We start from the raw sequence: 19405 nt of genomic DNA, 5'->3' as shown, positions 1-19405 counted from the left end.
TCATACAGCGTGCATCAATGACTACCAACCAGTGGCTCTGACCTGAATAATTATCAAGTGCTTTGAGAGGTTACTCCTGGCTCACTTGCACTCCAGTCTAGTGTATTACCTTGATCCTTTGCAATTCTTCTACCAATGCGACAAGTTCATGGCAGACACCATCTCTCTGGCCCTAGACTCACCTCTGCAATATATGGATGACAAGGATACTTACATCAAATTCATAGTTATTGACTACAGTTCCAACTTAAACACCATAATTCCAAACAAACTCGTCTCTAAACACTGATACTAGATCTCGACTCCTCCCTCTGTAACAGGATCCTTGACTTCCTGACCCATAGACTACAATCACTAAGAATAGGCGACAACAACTCCTCTATGATAATCCTCAACACCGGTGCCCTGTACGGCTGCCTGCTCAGCCTCTGACTGTACTCCTTATACACTCACGACTATGTGGCCAAATTTCATCCCAACTCCATTTACAGGTTTGCCGCTGACACTACCATGGGAGGTCAGATCACAAACAATGATGAGAGAGAGTACAGGAAAGAGATTGAGTGCTTAGCGGCATGGTGTAAAGACAACAATCTCTCCACCAATGTCAACAAAATGAAGGAGTTGATCTTGATTTCAGGAAGCAGATCGGAGGGCACACTCCTGTCTGCAATGGTGCTGAGGTGGAGATGGTCAACAGCGTCAAGTCCCTGGGAGTGACATTGACCAACATTCTGGTCCAGCCATGTCAAAGCAACAGTCAAGAAAGCATAGAATGAGTCTACTTCCTCAGGAGGCTAAGGAAATTCAGCATGTCTATAAAAACTTTACAATTAAAAATCTTAATTTTCATGGATGCACCATAGGAAACATCATATCTGGATGCATCACAGTGTAGCTTGGCAACTGCTCTTCCCAAGACTGCAATAACCTACAGATTCCCTGCCCAAAGCCGCATCCATCACCCAAACCAGCCTTCTATCCATTGACTCCATCGATACTTTCTGCTGCCTCGGGAAAGCAACCAACAAAATCAAAGGCCTCCTCCACCCCAGCTATACTCTCTTCCAACCTCTTCCGACGGGGCAGAAGATATAGAAATTTGTATAAACATACAAATAAATTTAAGAACAGCTTCTTTCCCACTGTTATCAGACTTTTGAATGGACTTCTTAAATGTTAATTCTGATCTCTTTCTCTGCATCTTCTCTGCAGCTGTCACACTGTATTCTGAACTCTGTTCTGCCATCCTGATGCACTTTGTATGGTCCAATCTGCCTGTACAGCATGCAAAACATCTTTCACTGTCACTCAGTACATGCGACAACAATAAATCAATCACTCAATCAAGACTGCCCTGCTGAAGTCAGTGTGGAGCAGTCAGATCCAATTGCAGATTCCCTGTCCAAAATCCATTTTCGAGAGCACAACCCACACGCTGGGTGTGATATCCTGTCAAAGGCCTTCGCTGGTCCATATTGATGAGGCAGGTGTACACTCTCGCCTGTCCTACACATAAACGATCATATCCCTGAGGAGCGTGAGTCTCTCAGAGATCCTCTGGCCCAGTACAGCACAGGTTGGGTCGGAGTGAATCACCAGGTGGCAATGAGATTAGACCGAATTTTGTAAAACACATTCAGCAGTGAAATTGGTTGTCAATTCCTGATTTCCTCCCTTTCCTACTTCCGCTTGTAGATGAGGGTGATGATACCTTTCCTCATGGATTCACACATCATACCTGCCAAAAGCATACATTCATATACCTCGAGCAGACCCTGGCTTATCAAGGCCCACAGTGCAACTCAGCTGGTAAGCCATCCCTTCAAGGAGTTTTATTCTTTTCAAAGGATTTGAGGGCCTTGGTAAGCTCACCCAAAGATCATGGTTGGTCCAGCTGCTCCCACATTCTGTTCTCAGAGGACAGGAATGTCATGCAGTCTGGCCTAAAAGGATTTGCTGATCCTCAGGATGTCAGACTAGAATCTTCTTCCTTCAGGCTATGGTCACAGAGCTCTCCTGTGCACCTTGTGGAAGAAGAAATGCGAGCACGTCTCATCCTGCTCCACAGAGCGGACCCTGAACCATTCTGGGTTGACCCACACTGCCATTAGAGAGGGAATTCCAGGATTCTGACCCAGCAACAGTCCTTCAAAGCAAAGAGCAAGTCTCACGCTCCTCAGGATATGATTGTCTATGTGCAGGACAGGCAAGAGTGTACACCTGCCTCATCAATATGGACCAGCGAAGGCCTTTGACGGGATATCACATGCCAGCGTGTGGGATGTGCTCTCCAAAATGGATTTTGGTCAGGGAATCTGCAATTGGATCTGACTGCTCTACACTGACTTCAGCAGGGCAGTCTTGATTGAGTGATTGATTTATTGTTATTGCATGTACTGAGTTAGAGTGAAACATGTGATATGTAAGAAACCATTCGACTTACTGTACCGATGCTGACTCTTTTGAAGGAGTTTTCAATTAGTTCTGCTGTCCAGCTTTCTCACCATACAATGTACCCTCGAAGAAGTTATCCATATCTTTCATGATTGAATTTATTTTCACTTCCTTTCATATTCCAGATTATGGAAATATATCACATAAAATAAAAATGCCTGATTTGAGCAATTACTTTGCATTTCTGCCCTCTTATTACTGACGCCTCCAGTCATTGCAAGAAAAGCTACTCCCTGTTTGCTTTATCAAAGCCATTCATGTTTCTTTTGTATGAAATTAGCTGTGTCCACACACAGGGGAAACTATATTCACACGAAGTGGCCAGGCAGCTAATTTTAGCCTCGAAAATTTGCTGGTATAAACCTTCCACATACCTTCTAAGGCACTCTGTAATGATAGCTCAGTATGCTAATTTTATGGAAATGCAGGGACATTTTTCACATAAGCTGTTGATTGGTATGTCCTGTTAACATAGTGTAAAAGGAGAAAATCTTCTACTGTTCAAGAACTGTTTAAGAAATAATGAGCAGTGATAATTTTTTTTAAATGCAAAGTACTAAAGTATCAAACAATTCAGCTCAGAGTTAAGAACTATCAATATCCTCCTGTGAATTTATCAGTCCCTATTCCAGGTAGACACTCTTAGTATCACTCTTGATTTATTTTTTATTCATTTTGTGGGATGTGGGCATTACTGACTGGTCAGAATTTATTGCCAGTCCCCAGTTGCTCTTGAGAACGTGGTGGTGAGCTGCCTTCTTGAACCGCTGCTCTCTACCTTGTGGGTTGACCCACAATGCCATAAAAGGAGGGAATTCCAGGATTCTGACCCAGCGACAGTGAAGGAACAGTATATATTTCCAAGTCAGGATGGTGAGTGGCTTGGAGGGGAATTTTAAAGTGGTGGTGTTCCCATGTGCTTGTCCTTCAAGATGGAAGTTGTCATGGGTTTGGAAGGTGCTGTCTGAGGATCTTTGGTGAATTTCTGCACTGCATCTTGTAGATAGTACACATTGCTGCTACTGAGCATTGGTGGTGGAGGGAGTAGATGTTTGTGGATGGTCTGTCAATCAAATGGGCTGCTTTGCCCTCGATGGTGTCAAGTCTCTTGAGTGTTGTTGGGGCTGCACCCATCCAGACAAGTGGGGAGTATACCATCACACTTCTGACTTGTGTCTTGGCATTTATGGGGCACAAATGTTACTTGCCACTTGTCAGCCCAAGTTTGGATCTTTTTGCATTCAGACAAGGACTGCTTCAAGTTCTGAAGAGTCGTGAATGGTGCTGAACATGCTGCAATCACCGGTGAACATCCCCACTTCTCACCTGATGATGGAGGGAAGCAGCTGAAGATGGTTGGGTCTAGGGCACTGCGCTGAGGAACTCCAGCAGTGATGTCCTGAAACTGAGATAACTGACCTCCAACAACTATGACCATCCTCCTGTGTGTCAGGTATGACTCCAACCACCAGAGACTTTGCCCCTGATACCCATTGATTCCAGTTTTGCCAGCGCTCCTTGATGCCATACTCAGTCGAATGTAGCCTTGATGTCAAGGGCTGTCACTCTCAACTCATCTCTGGAATGCAGCTCCTCTGTCCATGTCTGGATCAAGATTGTAATGATGTCAGGAGCTGAGTGGCCCCAGTGGAACCCAAACTGGGCGTCATTGAGCAGGTTATTGCTGAGCAAGTGCTGCTTGATAGCACTATTGATGATACCTTCCAACACTTTACTCATGATCAAGAGTAGACTGATGGGGCGGTAAATGGCTGGGTGGACTTGTCCTGCTTTTTTATGTACAAGACACACTTGGGCAATTTTCCATATAGTCAGGCAGATGTCAGCATTGTAACTTACTGGAAAGCTATTATTCCTTCAGTACTATTGCCGGAATGTTATCAGGGCCTGTAACCTTTGCGTATTCAGTGCCTCCAAATTAGAATAGAAAGAATTTGTTATCAATTACATACAATGCTGATACAAAATGCATAGAACTGGTACTTCAGTTAGCAGGATTTATCCTGAGCGAACCCTATTATGGAAACTATCGATAAATACTATGAGGAATTCAAAAGTGGTTCAAAGTCCTGGGTTGGTTAGTTCAGTTGGCTGGATGGCTGGTTTCAGTTATAGAGGATTAATGACAACAGCATGGGTTCAATTCATGCACTGGCTAAAGTTACCATGAAAGCCCTGCCTTCTCAACATTGTACTTCACCCGAGACATGGTGACCCTCAGTTTAAACTCATCAGCAATTGTCTCACTCGAATGACAGAGCAGCCCTATGACGTTCTGGGACTGTACCTTTACTGTAATGCATGCATGACCACAGTCTATTTCTTCAGGTGTTCTTTAGGTGAGGTATTCCTACTTACTTTTAAGATAGCTGCCATATTCTTCAAATTCACTTTATAGACATTCATTTGTTTTGGCAAATGTGTTGTACATAATTGTGAAGAGTGCAAATGAAAATGCATTGCTCTTTTCAAAATCTGTTTCGATGAGTTACCACAAAGAATCAAAGAAAACTTCAGGAGTGTCCAAATCACTTCTGGTAACATCAAAGAAAAAGCAATTTGTGTTCAAAAATTTGCTTTTGAAAATCAATTCAAAATAGCCAAGAACAGAAAAATAGCACACTGTAAATTCAAGATCTTTATATGATTTGGTTTTGATTTATTTTCAAACAATACAATTTGTGACATAAAATCAAAACTGTAAACTTCCATAGCTTATTGTACCAGAGCTAATGATGGAAAAGTAATTTTAGTGACATTTTAGTCAACTGAAAAGTTCTATCATTATGATTTACACTTCATTGTGGAAGCATGATTGAGAAAACACACAATTAAAACCTTTTTCCATGTATAACTATCAAAGGAAGTAATACAGAGAGACCATGAATAAACTACAGAAATACTTAATTGGGTGTGCAAGGCTTTGGAATGTCTTAATGTTATGCAAAATGCTACATTAAGTTTCTTTCTAATTCAGGATCAATGCCCCAAAACCTTTTGGGACGACATATCTCACAACAGCTGTCAAAATGCCTTGCCCTTCACTTCCAATACTGGCCCTGACTCAGAGGACACTCAAGGTATATCTGGAATATCTTGCACATTAGAAAGAGAAAGGTATTCTAAACCAGAGTCAGGAAGGACAATGACCCAGTTCTTCATTACCTTTCCGATGAAACATCTAGGCCATGCTGAAGCTTCGAGCTCCAAAACAAAACAGAAAAAAAAGAGCTCCAATCTCATTAGGCCAAGAACCCAAACTTACAATTTGTCCAGATCACTAGGAAGTTCAATGCACAGGAAATTCAACATTTGGAATCCAGACCGACAATATATCATTGAGCATGTGAGATTCTATCCAAACCAGGTCATTCAGAACCTTTGGTGCAATAAGGTATGTATTTTCTTTAGCTGAAAATGTGTTGCTGGAGAAGCGCAGCAGGTCAGGCAGCATCCAAGGAACAGGAGAATCGACGTTTCGGGCATCAGCCCTTCTTCAGGAATGAGGAAAGTGTGTCCAGCAGGCCAAGATAAAAGGTAGGGAGGAGGGACTTGGGGGAGGGGTGTTGGGAATGCGATAGGTGGAGGGAGGTCAAGGTGAGGGTGATAGGCCGGAGTGGGGTGGGGGCAGAGAGGTCAGGAAGAAGATTGCAGGTTAGGAAGGCGGTGCTGAGTTCGAGGGATTTGACTGAGACAAGGTGGGGGGAGGGGAAATGAGGAAACTGGAGAAATCTGAGTTCATCCCTTGTGGTTGGAGGGTTCCCAGGCGGAAGATGAGACGCTCGTCCTCCAACCGTCGTGTTGCCATGGTCTGGCGATGGAGGAGTCCAAGGACCTGCATGTCCTTGGTGGAGTGGGAGGGGGAGTTGAAGTGTTGAGCCATGGGGTGGTTGGGTTGGTTGGTCCGGGTGTCCCAGAGGTGTTCTCTGAAACGTTCCGCAAGTAGGCGGCCTGTCTCCCCAATATAGAGGAGGCCACATCGGGAGCAGCGGATGCAATAGACGATGTGTGTGGAGGTGTAGGAAGGCAAATGCAACATTAGCTTTCATTTCAAGGTAGGTAGTATACAAGAGCAGAGATGTACTGCTGAGGCTGTATAAGACTATAGAAAATAGGACTGCAGATGTTGGGAATTCAGAGGCGGTAAAATGTGCAGCAGGTCAAGCAGCATCAGAGTGGGAAATCAAGATTTCAGATTGGAACCTTTCATCAGGACTAGGGAGGGGAAGGGGCTGAGAAATAAATGAAGGGAGGTCGGTGGGCCTGGGGGAAAGGTGGGTGGGTTGGTGATGGGTGGGCAAAGGTAGGAGGTGATTGTGATTTGTCAGTGGGAAGAGTGGAGCGGATAGGTGGGAAGGAAGATGGACAGGTTGGGTCAGGTCAAGGGGACAGGGTGGAGAGGGAGGGCTGGACCTGGGATGAGACGGAGAGTGGGGAGATTTGAAAACTGGTGATTTCTATGGTAAGGCTGTATGGTTGTCAGCTCCTGAGGTGGAAGATGAGGTGTTCTCCTTCTAACTTGCGTTTGTCCTTAATTTGATAGTGGAGGAGGCCCTGGATGATCATATCATTGGTGGAGTGAGACAGGGAGTTGAAATGGCTGGCAACCATAAGGTGGGGTTGATTGGAGCATATGGACCATAAATGTCCCCTCAACCATTCCCGAGTTTGCGCTCGGTCTCTCAAATGTAAAGGAGACCACATCGGGACCAACGGACGCAATAAATCAGGTTTGAGGAAATGGAGGTAAGAGGAGAGGTGTGATATTGTTTGTTGTTTGGTATATTGACAAGACTATGCATACGCTATGACAACTGATGAATTGACATCACACAACAATTGCCAGACAGGAGTGTTCCCTCCCAGTTAGGGAACACTTCAGCGGTTCTGAATATCAGATAAGCATCCTCCAAGGCAGCCTTTGAGATACACAATAACACAGAATCGCTGAGCAGAAACTGATAGCCAAATTCTATACCCATGCAGACAACGTCAACTGTGATCTTGGGTTCATGCCATGGTACATGTAATTCCACCATACTGTCTGTATTTGTAAAATCTTTCTTACTGTCCTGTTTTGACACCATCTCCCTGATGAATTGTCATAAGCTCTCTACTTTAATTAGTTTGTACAGTTCTGGATTACTTGTTATTTTGCTAAGATCCTCAGCATGTGACTCTTATACCTATTGTGTTATTCCATTAGGTTTGTCTCCAGCACCATCTTATTTTTTAATTTTTTGCAATTATCTCTCTGCCTCAATTAATCGGATCCTAGGTCATCCTTTCACTAGCTATTCAGCTGTTGACACTTTACTCACACTATTTGACACTTTTGATCACCTGCAGAGACTTATTATTCAGCCTGTTGACACTCCATTCACACCGTTTGTGTGATCTTTTGATCTCTCTGCTTATAAATTCTGCACCTGTGTGCTTCCCTTTGCAGCAATCCAAAAGCTTCAAACATCCAAAAATTTCAAATAAGCCTGTTGAACTATAACCTGGTGTTGTGTGACTTATGACCTTGTACGTAGAGACCAAGAGCATTAACACATATCAGCAAAAGCAACAGTCCCAATATCGACCCCTGGAGAACTCCACTACAAACTGTCCTCCAGCCTCCAAAGTATCCATTGACAGTACTCTCTGTTTTCTATAACTCAGTCACTTCTTTATTCACATTCCTATTGTCCCTTTTATTCCATGAGGTATACCTTTTCCCAAAAGTCTACTCTGTGGCATTTTATGGAATAACTTCAGGGGTACATGCATATCAAGTCAAAAGCATTATTTATAGTCAAATACAAAATTCCTTTTAGAAAGCTATGCTGGTTCTCCCTGAAAACCTTTTCTCCCATGACTACTGATTATATAAGTCATTCTTCTGGGAAGCTTACACCCTTCCCCCAACCCCACTCCCACCAACTGAGGATAAATTGACATGTCTGTAAGTACTGGGCTTATCCTGACTAATGTTGTACTACCTGCAAATCTCCAACCCTCTGGCACTGCCATTAACTCTATGGAAGACCGAAAGTTACAGTCAATTTCCTTTCAATTTCTGCTCTGAATTCCTGCAATATCTTTGGATGGGTTTCATCTGGTCCCAGTGCCTCATCATTTTTAGTTATTGGTTGCCTGTCAATCACTTTCTCCTTATCAATTCTGAACCCTTCCAGCAACAGAGCATCCTCTTCCTTGGCCTGGGTTGAATCTACTTCCGTGGTAAAGATAAACACAGAGTCTTGCCTCTTTCCTCAATGTGTAAATCCCTGTGTTCAGTCCCAAATCAGCCTTACTTCTCCTTTCACTGGCTTTTTACAAATTATGTGCTCATCGGATTCCCATTATGTAGCATCTGAAGATTGCTGCATTGGAGTAATCTTGTTTGTTTTTACTTAGCTCCATAGCTCTGATGGCTCCCATCCTGCCAAAGTCATTGGTAAGAACTAGACTTGTTGGGCCAAATGGCCTGTTTCCACAGTGTAGGGATTCTATGAAATTCTATGAAATGCAGACCACATTCCCTAACTGTTTGCTCTCTCTGATGAATGTCCTGCAGTTGCTCGATGTCATCCTTGATCCTGGAACCAGGGAGGCAATTCTGGACTGGTCACGGAAATGCCTGCCTATTCTCCGAATGAATGCCCTCTCACAATTGCCTCTCCTGTCTTCTTCCTTCCCTAGTGTGCAGCTGATCTCTTTTTAGTATCACAAATCTGGATCTGATTGCACTCTGTCGAGGGACTGATATACTCACCAGTTTCCAAAACGGAGAACTGATTGTGAGCAGACACCCAAGGGAGGTGATGGCCTAGTGATATTATAGCAGGACTATTAATTCATAAACTCAGCTAATGTTCTGGGGACAGGGGCTTGTATCATGCCATAGCAGATGGCAGCATTTGAATTCAGTAAGAAAGAAATCTGGAATTAAGAACCATGAGAAAACCATTACTGATTGTTGGAAAAATCCATTTAGCTCACTAATGTCCTTGTGGGAAGGCTATCTGTTATCCTCACCTGGTTAGGCCTACATGTGACTCGTGACCCAAGGCAATGTCAGTGATTCTCAGCTGCCCTCTAAAATGGCTTACTGAGTCATTCAGTTCAAGGGCAGCTATGGACAGGTGATAAATGCTGGCCCGCCCGCAATGCTCACGTCTCATAAGTGAATTAAAAAAAAACAAATACCTAGTTATCTTCCTTGGACTGCTTGGCAGTTACCAATGTCTCCAGGTCATTATGGTACATGACCACCTCTTCAAATGTGCTCTCCACATAACTCTCAGTTCCTGGAAGTACCATAGTGAGTCCTGTCATTGTGTGAGTTCTGAAACTTAGTGATTAAGTTACCAGAACAGTCACTTTTCTGACTTGTATGATCATTCAAGGCACTAGTGGAGCCCATGACTTCCCACATATTATAGCCATGCAATCCACTTGACCAAGTTGAGCTGCTATATCTTAAAATTCACTCCCTTACTTTACTTTCAATTACTTTAGTATATTGGCCTTGATTTTCCCTTATTCCTGGTGTTTCTCACTTAAATCCAAAAAAACTTGTTCTTAATTTCCTAATTTAAGCAATTAAAACACCATCCCTAGTAGCTGTTTCTTACCAGTAACTTTCTGTGATGTCACAAATTTGTTCTCTTACTCTCCTGTCAAACTCAGTGCTGGCTGGTTCTGGGAGAAAGTGAGGACTGCAAATACTGGAGATCAGAATCGAGAGCGTGGTGCTGGAAAAGCCTGATGAAGGACTTATGCTCAAAATGTCGATTCTCCTGCTCCTCGGGTGCTGTCTGACCTGCTGTGCATTTCCAGCACCACACTCTTCTGTCTGGTTGAGCAACTAAATGGCTCACAGTGATGTAGGTCTTGAGACTCACCCACAACTTATAGCCTTTCACTCCAAGCTGCTCCCTCAGTGGTCTGATATCTACCCCAGATACGTTAGTGCTGGACTCCAGGTTTTCCTTTCACCCACTTGCCAGATAATGCTGACTCCTCTAGTTGCTTTCCTCTCATCAATCTTTCAAACTTTCTTTGATTATGGAATGATTCCAAGCAAATGTAAAGTGGTTATATTATAAAAGAAGGAAAAGAGAAACCAAGCAACTAAATGGCTAGCTAGTTTACTTCAGTCATTGATAAAATGCTGAAAACTATTCGTAAGTAAATGGGAAGGGTCAGCACAAGAATTCAGCTTGCAAGCTATTCAGAAAGCAAATAGTATGTGTATCTTTATTGGAAGGAATTTAGAGCATAAGTTTAAAGAAGTCTTTCTACAATTGTGCAGAGCTTCGGTAAGATCACACTTGTACACCTCCATACAATTTTGGTCACCATCTGTAGAAAATGCTACACCACATAAGAAAAAGATTACAACAAAGGTTCCAGGGATACACAGGTTTTATGAGGAATAATTGAGTAGAATATGTCTGTAGTCTCTGGAGTTTAGATTTTTGAAAGGTAATCACATCAAGCACAAGATTCTGAGAGAACTTGACAAAGTAGATGCAGAAATGCTGACTCCCCAGACTGGAGAGTCTATAATTTATGTGATTATCTCAAGTGGTTGGCCATGACAACAGAAGAAAGCAGAAATCTCTTGATTCAAAGGGTTGCAAATGTTTGGAATTCTCTGTTCTAGAGGATAATGGATGCTCAGTAACTGGGACAGTCAAGGTTGAGATCAATACCTGGTTAGTATGTAAGGAAATCAATGCATATGGGAATCAGTTGGAAAAGTAGAATTGATGTTATGCATGGAAGAACAAACTCAGTGGGTCACAGGGCTATTTTCTTATCTAAATTGTAATAGTACATCTTCTCTTCTGTGTAGCACTGCACTAATGAGGACATGATACAATGGTATAGTCTAAAGAATCATTTTTTGCTTTGCCTGAAAGCAATAGCTTTCTCCTATTGTGGCTAGGATGGTGGTCTGCCTCAGTGGAGGCAACTTCTGTCCTGGTATAGCCAAGCAGGAAATCCCCTGTCCTGGGAGTTCGTTTGGTCTGTTTGACTTGGGACATGGCATCTCAATACAATTTGATAAACCAAGTGTGGTAAGACACACACTGACAGCAGAAAGGTGAAAGCTAAGCACCGCCAGTGAGGTCCAGGTCATTAGTCCTGAATCAACAAAAGATTGGCACTTTAAAAAAATTCTGATGGACATGAGGACACAATACAATTGGCAAAGCAGGCTTGCCAACTCTGATTGCTGACAGGCCCAACATTTTCTGGCTGGATAGCCTGGCATGGTGTGTAAGATGTGCCTGACTAATTACTGCAAATAATGACGTCAGCTCCAATGAATTACCACCAGGATCCATCTTAAAGAATATCATGGTTTATGTTATGATCACTTTTACCAGATGATTCTTTAACAAGAGGTCTTTATTTAATGTTGACTTGTCTAATATAATATACATTACCAAGTCTAATATAACTTGTTCTTTAATAGGTTTCAGTATGTCTTGTCATTCTAAGACAATGATCTTTGAGAATAGGCACACCTGTTGCACCAAGTTCTCCAGTTAGTTATTTAATTATCCACAACTATGCACAACTGGACGTGACAGGAATGCAGAGATTAAATCTGATCTTTTGGTGTTGTTATCTCTGTCTATTACAGACTGATCTTGCTGTTCAGCATGCAAATACTACAGTTTCAGGAAGTCAAATGCTCATATTTAGTTATGTCCAATTCCTGGCATGCCTTACAGCACTCTTCATTGTCAATCGCAAACAAATCTCAACGTCATCTCCTGAGTTTTGCACATTGTCCACTGAGAATTGCATTGCAAATGCCTGAACATATTTCCTACATCAATAGGTGACTCCTTTCTGGTAACATCTTACACAAGAAAGTTGGAGGGAGCAGGAAATTTGTAATTACATGTTGTGTTCACCAACGAATACGGGGCCTGACAACTGGTAGAATGAGAAGACTTTGCACCAGAGCACATGTCTCTGATAACTGTGCTGGAATTTAAAGAGCTACAAATGCTGTTAGGCATCAGCACCTCACTACTTGACCCACATTGTGGACCCTGAGTTTGCTCATGTCCCTAGTGCACTGACCACTCAACCTTCCATTCCTTACCATCCTACCATGGGCAGTGAGCTGGATCACAATGCAGCAGGCCCAGTGCCTGACTCTGAAATGATGGTTGGCAACTCCACCAGGAAAAGCAGTCACTGCTCAACAGGCAGGAGAGCATGAGCATGTCTCAAAATGGTCTGCCCTCATCTGCCCAGATGGAACTGACAAAACTAAAGTAATAATAGGGCCATCGAGGGAGGTGAAGTCTCAGACTTGGTAGTGACCTTTCACCAAAGACTTGTCAATTCAATATCCAGCCTCTGGCTTTAATAGCCCTTTGTTTGCTGCTGAACGGTCACCTCAGTTGAGCTGGTAGCCTCCACACTCAGCTGGAGATGTTCCAATGTTGGCAATGTATCTGAGTGTGACTACAACTCCCCTAAGGTTGCCCATCTATACAGAATGGAGAAAGTGAGGACTGCAGATGCTGGAGATCAGAGCTGAAAATGTGTTTCTGGAAAAGCGCAGCAGGTCAGGCAGCATCCAAGGAGCAGGAGAAGGCTCCTGAAGATTTCTGAAGAAGCAGATTCCTTAAGAAGGGCTCATGCCCGAAACGCCGATTGTCCTGCTCCTTGGATGCTGCCTGACTTGCTGCGCTTTTCCAGCAACACATTTTCAACATCTATACAGAACGGGCAGCCAATCCAGATTTTAGTCTTTTCCTGGGAGGAATGCAATGGGAAGCTGTCCTGGCATGGCTCCCCTTCCTCTGCCATTTCCTCACCATAACAAATTCCATCTCAACAAATCTGGGGAAATTCAGACCAAAAAAACAGTGTCCGAATCCTGCACCACCCAATTTCTAATGTGCAGTGTCTATTGGCAGCTTACTGCACTTGAGAGAAAACAAAACACAGTAATATTTGGAAACGAACATACTGGTCCTCCATTTTGAAAAAAATGTGTGCAAAATGAATTTGACCAGTATGTCTTTTTCACTAGTATTACTTGTTTTTCCTTCTGGGTGTTTAGAAGTTGAAAGCAGCATTTAGAATATTTTCTGTGGCTGATGAAACCAAGGAACAGGAGAAAGGCGAGATGTGCTCTTCTGCATCTATTCAGAAACTGGATCAAAATGGCATCTTTGTTACTGTAAAACTCACTTGAATTAAAATTACTTCATGTACAATATGATAATACTAAATTCATTCTTGTTTTGAGTTAATCTTCAGTGGTGAGTATACGATGAATTTTAGCTTTTAATGATGCATGAGCTTCGAGTCCTGATAGTGACCTTGGAGAGAAGCAGCTGTGGACGCTGAAAAAGCTAATGTTGCACAATATGTGCACACAAGATAACTTTTAGCAACTTCAAATAACTATTGGGTAAGGCAATCTAAGCAGGAAAGTGCTGAAACAGCCTCAAATATGATACTGTCTTCAAATAGGGAAGAGGCAAATGAAAAAATAAAGGGAATTTAGTATAATCATTAATTGACCGTATTTACAGAGAGAGATATATGGACATGGATATTGTAATTTTAGTAACAGTATCAGTACTTGTTATTATTACACCTCTGAAACTGACAACGACTTCTGGTATCCACACATGCGCAGTTAATTGTGGAAGTCATGTAGTTGCTACCAGTGATTTCCTATCCCTCCACAGGGTGTGCTGTTAAGTACTTGCAGATGGAAATCATCTAGAAATTACTGACAAGTGCACCTACTTTTGACAATAACTGTTCCTGGTGTGTTCAAAGCCTGGAACAAGTTAGAAAGTTCAGACAGCTAGACCTGTCTCCACTGGAGCTTAGAAAACTAAGAGATGAAGTGATTGGTCTTGAAGAGTGTTATCAGGATGCATGTTGAGAGGATGCTTCCTCTTAGAGGAAAATCTAAAACCCAGGGCCTCTGTTTAAAATAAGGGATCAGCCAGTTAAACTGATGAGGAAAATTTCTTTCTCATAGTGGGATAAGAGACTTTGAAACTCTCTTCCTCAAAAGCCAAGAGTAGCAGATTCTTTGAATATTTTGAAGACAAAGGTAGAATCATAGAGCAGCATGGTGGCTCAGTGGTTAGCACAGCTGCCTCACAGCGCCAGGGACCCAGGCTCAATTCCAGCCTCAGGTGACTGTGCGGAATTTGTACATTCTCCCTGTGTCTGTGTGGGTTTTCTCCCACAATCCAAAAAATATGTAGGTTGGATGGATTGGGTGCTAAATTGCCCCATAGTGTTCAATGATGTACAGGTTAGGTGGGTTCGCCATGGGAAATGTTGGGTTATAGGGCTAGGGATGCTCTTTGGAGGAGGAGTGCATACTTGATGGGTCAAAGGCCTCTTTCTGCACTCTAGGGATTTATTGGTTCTAGGTAGATAGATCTCAATAAACAATGGGGTAAAAGGTTATCCTTTTGGCAGGAGGAAGACGTGGAGTAATCAGATTAGTGATTATCTTACTGAATGGTTGAGCAAGCTCAAGGAGACAAGGAACCTACTCCTGCTCCTAATTCATGTGTTCATACATTCCTGGGACTTTGTTATAAAAAGTGTAATGGGGTTTTAAATGACGTTAAGTTATGCTTTCTGCTGACAAGTCTTTATCCATCCAAAACTTCAATATTACATTTGTGGAGTGTCAAATTTCTCCATTGTGATAAAAAGATTCCAACTATTCTTAATTTTAAAAAAATGTACTTATGATGTTTCAGCTTCCAGCCTAGTTCCAAGTGTATACCTCGATTTTTATTCTATGTCAAACAATTACCTAAACTGAAAGATAGTCAATGCAGCAATTTTCATTTTCCTGATTTGTTGTCTTCAATCTTGGCTGTTGAGCCAGCTTAAAGATGTCCCTCTTGTTAAATGCCTGAAAAGCCCAAAATTGTTGGTGCCAAGGTAAAAGTAACATTAAATAAAGTGTAGTCCACACTGCAGAGATTACTAGAGCCTTGTATACAGTCGTGATTGTTGAAACTGGCGCATTCCATTTCTAACACACACATGAGACACCACAATATTGCAAGCTACAACTGGGAACTTTACATATGAATAAAAAGTACCTGTGAGAACTCATTTCCTATTTTGCCCTATCGAGTTGATCAATGTGAGGGATGAAAACACTCTTTGACTTTGTACTTGGCTAATTGTCAACTATTCCCAGAGCAGCTATGATATAAAATTGATTAATCTGCACCAGCCATGCTAACGGAGCAATATAGGTTCATTTACCCATAATACGGCTCTCTTGATTTTGTAATGACTCCCATTTTATTCTCATTCAACCTCAAGCCAAACAAATCTCAAAGAGCAGTACCCACGGCATAAATGTGGCATTTTCAATATCCTCACTGTGAAAAGCTTTCTGAATGTGATTGTTCACTGATGCTTAAGCGAGGTCCACACTACCAGGATGTGATACAAGATGTGCATTTAACATCCAGACCAAATCAAAATAGATAGTAAATCACAGCAGGAGTTACTAGCATGAAGCACTCAAAAGTGTTTGACTCTTTACTGAGCAAATAGACTGTGTAGTTACAAGCTGTTACCTCAAAATTGAAGGCTGCAGATACTGTAACTTTAAGCAACAGTTGATAAGATGGAAATTACTAAGACTGATATGAACAGTTAACACATTTGAATTAAATTATTCCCTTCACAATCTAAACTGCATTCCTGATCCTGCCTTTGGGCTGTCAATTCTAATTTGTATATTTACATTCCAAGCTTAAATTTGCCAGATTGCTGCATTCATTACCTTCAATACTTCTTATTATTGTTAGGAGTTTGCAAACATTGTAAGGCCACAATATGATCCTTATGTTGCTAAATATGACTAAGGATAATGATTAGATTCCCTACAGTGTGGAAACAGGCCATTCAGCCCAACATGGCCACACCCACCCTCTGAAGAGTAACCCACCCAGACCCATTCCTCTACATTTACCCCTGCCTAATGCACCGAACACAATGGGCAATTTAGCATGGCCAATTTACCTGACCTGCATATCTTTGGACTGTGGGAGGAAACCGGAGCACCCGGAGGAAACCCACGCAGACACGGGGAGAATGTGCAAACTCCACACAGACAGTCGCCCAAGGTTGGAAATGAACCCGGGTCCCTGGCGCTGTGAGGTAGCACTGCTAACCACTGAGCCACCATGCCATTAATGTACAATAAACTGCTGGCAGCTAAAGAAAAAAATCAATAGAATTGCATTGCATTTTATTTTCCTGGAGTTGGTTATGCAGACACCAGAAATTGATACCCTATCTTTAACAATTTATTTTTGATCAGTATTCACTACAATTTAAATATATTCAGTACGAAGGAAAAAAAATCTATGCACTGCAAATTAATATGACATCCCTCTGTTTAATTAATAATTAATAGCTGATTATGTAGAAATCACCTGAACACAATTCATCTTCTGTTGAATGCACAAACGTAAATGTCTACTGAAGTCAACAAACTTCCACTGACCTGTTTGTGTGCATGGTCATAAGAATTTATGTGATTGTCAAACTCCTGATGCTTGTGGTACTGCTTGTCACATAATTCACAGTAGAAATTGGCTTTCAGGTCCTCAAGGGCCTTTGCTATGGCCTTCTCTTTTCCAGCATAATCCTGTATGGATAAAATGAATATCTCAGTATATCATTTTCAAACAATATGTTAGTGGAACAAGGTACACCAAGCAAAAAGTTGTTTCTGTAGCAACTGTTCTCAATTGCACACAATTGTGGAATAAAGCCAAATAAGACAATGGTGTCTGTCATCAATTTTCAGCTTTGGAGAGTCTTTCAATGAGCTAAAAGCTGGTGATCGAATGTAGATAATCTCAGGTGAGAATAAAGCCCCTATGAATCAATGGATAACAGTACAATATCCTGTAATGCAATACATTTTAGTGTGTCTTCACATATAGGGAACAGAAAGCTATTAGGTATACATGATCGTTCACCACTTGGGAAAGTGTCAGTAATTTAAAAATGAGGAAGACAGAAATCATTCAGAAGAACAGATGAGCCTTAAGAACAGCTGCTTTGAGAATTTCTGGTAGGGGATAAAATGGGAGTTGGTGAATTTATCTCCTATTTATCTCCTGCCCTTCCATCATTCCTAAAAATCTAAACTAAAACAGTATCAGCAGCTAAGCTTAAGTATGTTTTGATTGATGGTGACAAATTCAATTCAGACCGTTAATGTTATTTTTTCCCCTCACTTGATTTGTTATATATTTGGGGCATCTAGGAATTTCTGATGAACTGTGTGCACGCAATCAATATTATTGAAGTTTAGCTAATAACATTAACTGAAGAGGCTTGGCAGATTTTGGGAGGACATAGAGGTTAGCAGTCAGCAAATCAGTGCAGAAGGAGTTTAGTATTAGGAAATGTGAAGTAACACATTTTGGGGAATAAAATCAGTGATGGAAGTGTGGATTAACCTAATAACAGAAACTGCTGGAAAAGCAAGTCTGGCAGCATAGGTGGAGAGAAAGCAGAGTTAACATTTCAGGTTTGATGCTTTTGTTTCTGATTTCCCGCATCTCCAGTTCGTTGGCTTTTTTGAATTAACTTAATGGAATGTTATGATTTGTTTATCCAGCTGTGGAGTGAATACTTTTTGTACGGAAAGTTGCTGAAGACAACAAATAAGTCTTTTTTTTAACTAACGGGGGCATTTATATATTGGTGCTCTGAATCTCACCAGAAATCGGCCAAGTGTCATTTTTGACAAATTCATGGAGGGTTTCTCTCTGCATGTCCTGATCGGTTTTCTCATATTATCAGCCCAAACTCATCTTATTCACTATGCCACATGTGCCAATGGTGCCTTGCTCATGGTATTCTCACACTCACTGCAGGCAGAAGCATTCGGCACAAGTGGGACATCTTGGAACTCTTGACACTTGCGTCATCTCTGAAACTCAACAGTACACACACAGTCAACTGCTGGCAGCCTGCAGCTGCCCTCATGGTTCATTTTACTTACCCGAGGCACACCAGAAAGTGAGTAATTGGAACATGCTTTGTTAATTTGGACTGGAGGTCTCAGTGGATGGGTAGGAGTTTGGGATGCCTACATGCAGTCACCACCCACGTGAATGCCCTGAGATGCTGATTACTGGTGGAGGACTGGAAGCATGCTAGAGTCGCCAAGCTTGTCACCAGCTATGTGGCAGGCAGGAGAAGAGGAAACTGTGTAATAATGAGAAGAGATGATGTAAGGGTGAGGATGTTATTGCAAGCTAATGCACACACACAAGCTTCTCAGCACTCACAAGTGAGAATGTAGTCTCAATACTTAGTTGGAAATGGAAATTTTGATCTTGACAGAGGAAAGCAAATCACTGTTGATCTCACATGATCCTCCTAACTTTGTCACCATCGCGTACCTTTTACTGGGGCCCAGTTCAAATGTAAGAAGGAAAAGCTGAAAATCATACAACACCAGGTTATAGTCCAACAGGTTTAACTGGAAGCACTAGCTTTCGGAGCGACGCTCCTTCATCAGGTGGTTGTCACAACCACCTGATGAAGGAGCACCGCTCCGAAAGCTAGTGTGCTTCCAATTAAACCTGTGAGACTATAACCTGGTGTTGTGTGGTTTTTAACTTTGTACACCCCAGTCCAACACCGGCACCTCCAAATCAGCAATAAGCTGGATTTCACAGGGAACATAGTTCCCATCTGCTGAGGTAAAATATCAGGGGTGAGCCCGCATACCAAACTCACAGCTGTCCCTCAGCTGTTTGATGGTGGAAACTGTGTTAATTGCTATAAAAGAAGACTTCTGCCCTTTATCAGAAAAGAATGCCACCTTAAAGAATTGTCAGCTGATCAGATGTATCCCCAA

The 19405-nt window shown here is 42.1% G+C and overlaps 1 protein-coding gene across 5 annotated transcripts in view; it reads right to left on the bottom strand.

Annotated features, from left to right (window-relative positions):
• The window catches only part of znf804b (zinc finger protein 804B), a 594959-nt gene that overhangs the window by 68367 nt on the left and 507187 nt on the right, over window positions 1–19405 (bottom strand). For 4 of the 5 annotated variants that reach the window (XM_072575817.1, XM_072575815.1, XM_072575816.1 and 1 more), the window contains one exon: window positions 17027–17170. In XM_072575817.1, coding sequence (XP_072431918.1) covers window positions 17027–17170 — 144 coding nt within the window. Of the gene's footprint in view, window positions 1–17026; window positions 17171–19405 lie in introns of those variants that run through there. The other variant, XM_072575819.1, reaches the window with a different exon arrangement.

This window comes from Chiloscyllium punctatum, chromosome 8 (genome assembly GCF_047496795.1).
Source record: "Chiloscyllium punctatum isolate Juve2018m chromosome 8, sChiPun1.3, whole genome shotgun sequence".
NCBI lineage: Eukaryota > Metazoa > Chordata > Chondrichthyes > Orectolobiformes > Hemiscylliidae > Chiloscyllium > Chiloscyllium punctatum.
This window is presented reverse-complemented; position numbering and strand designations above follow the sequence as displayed.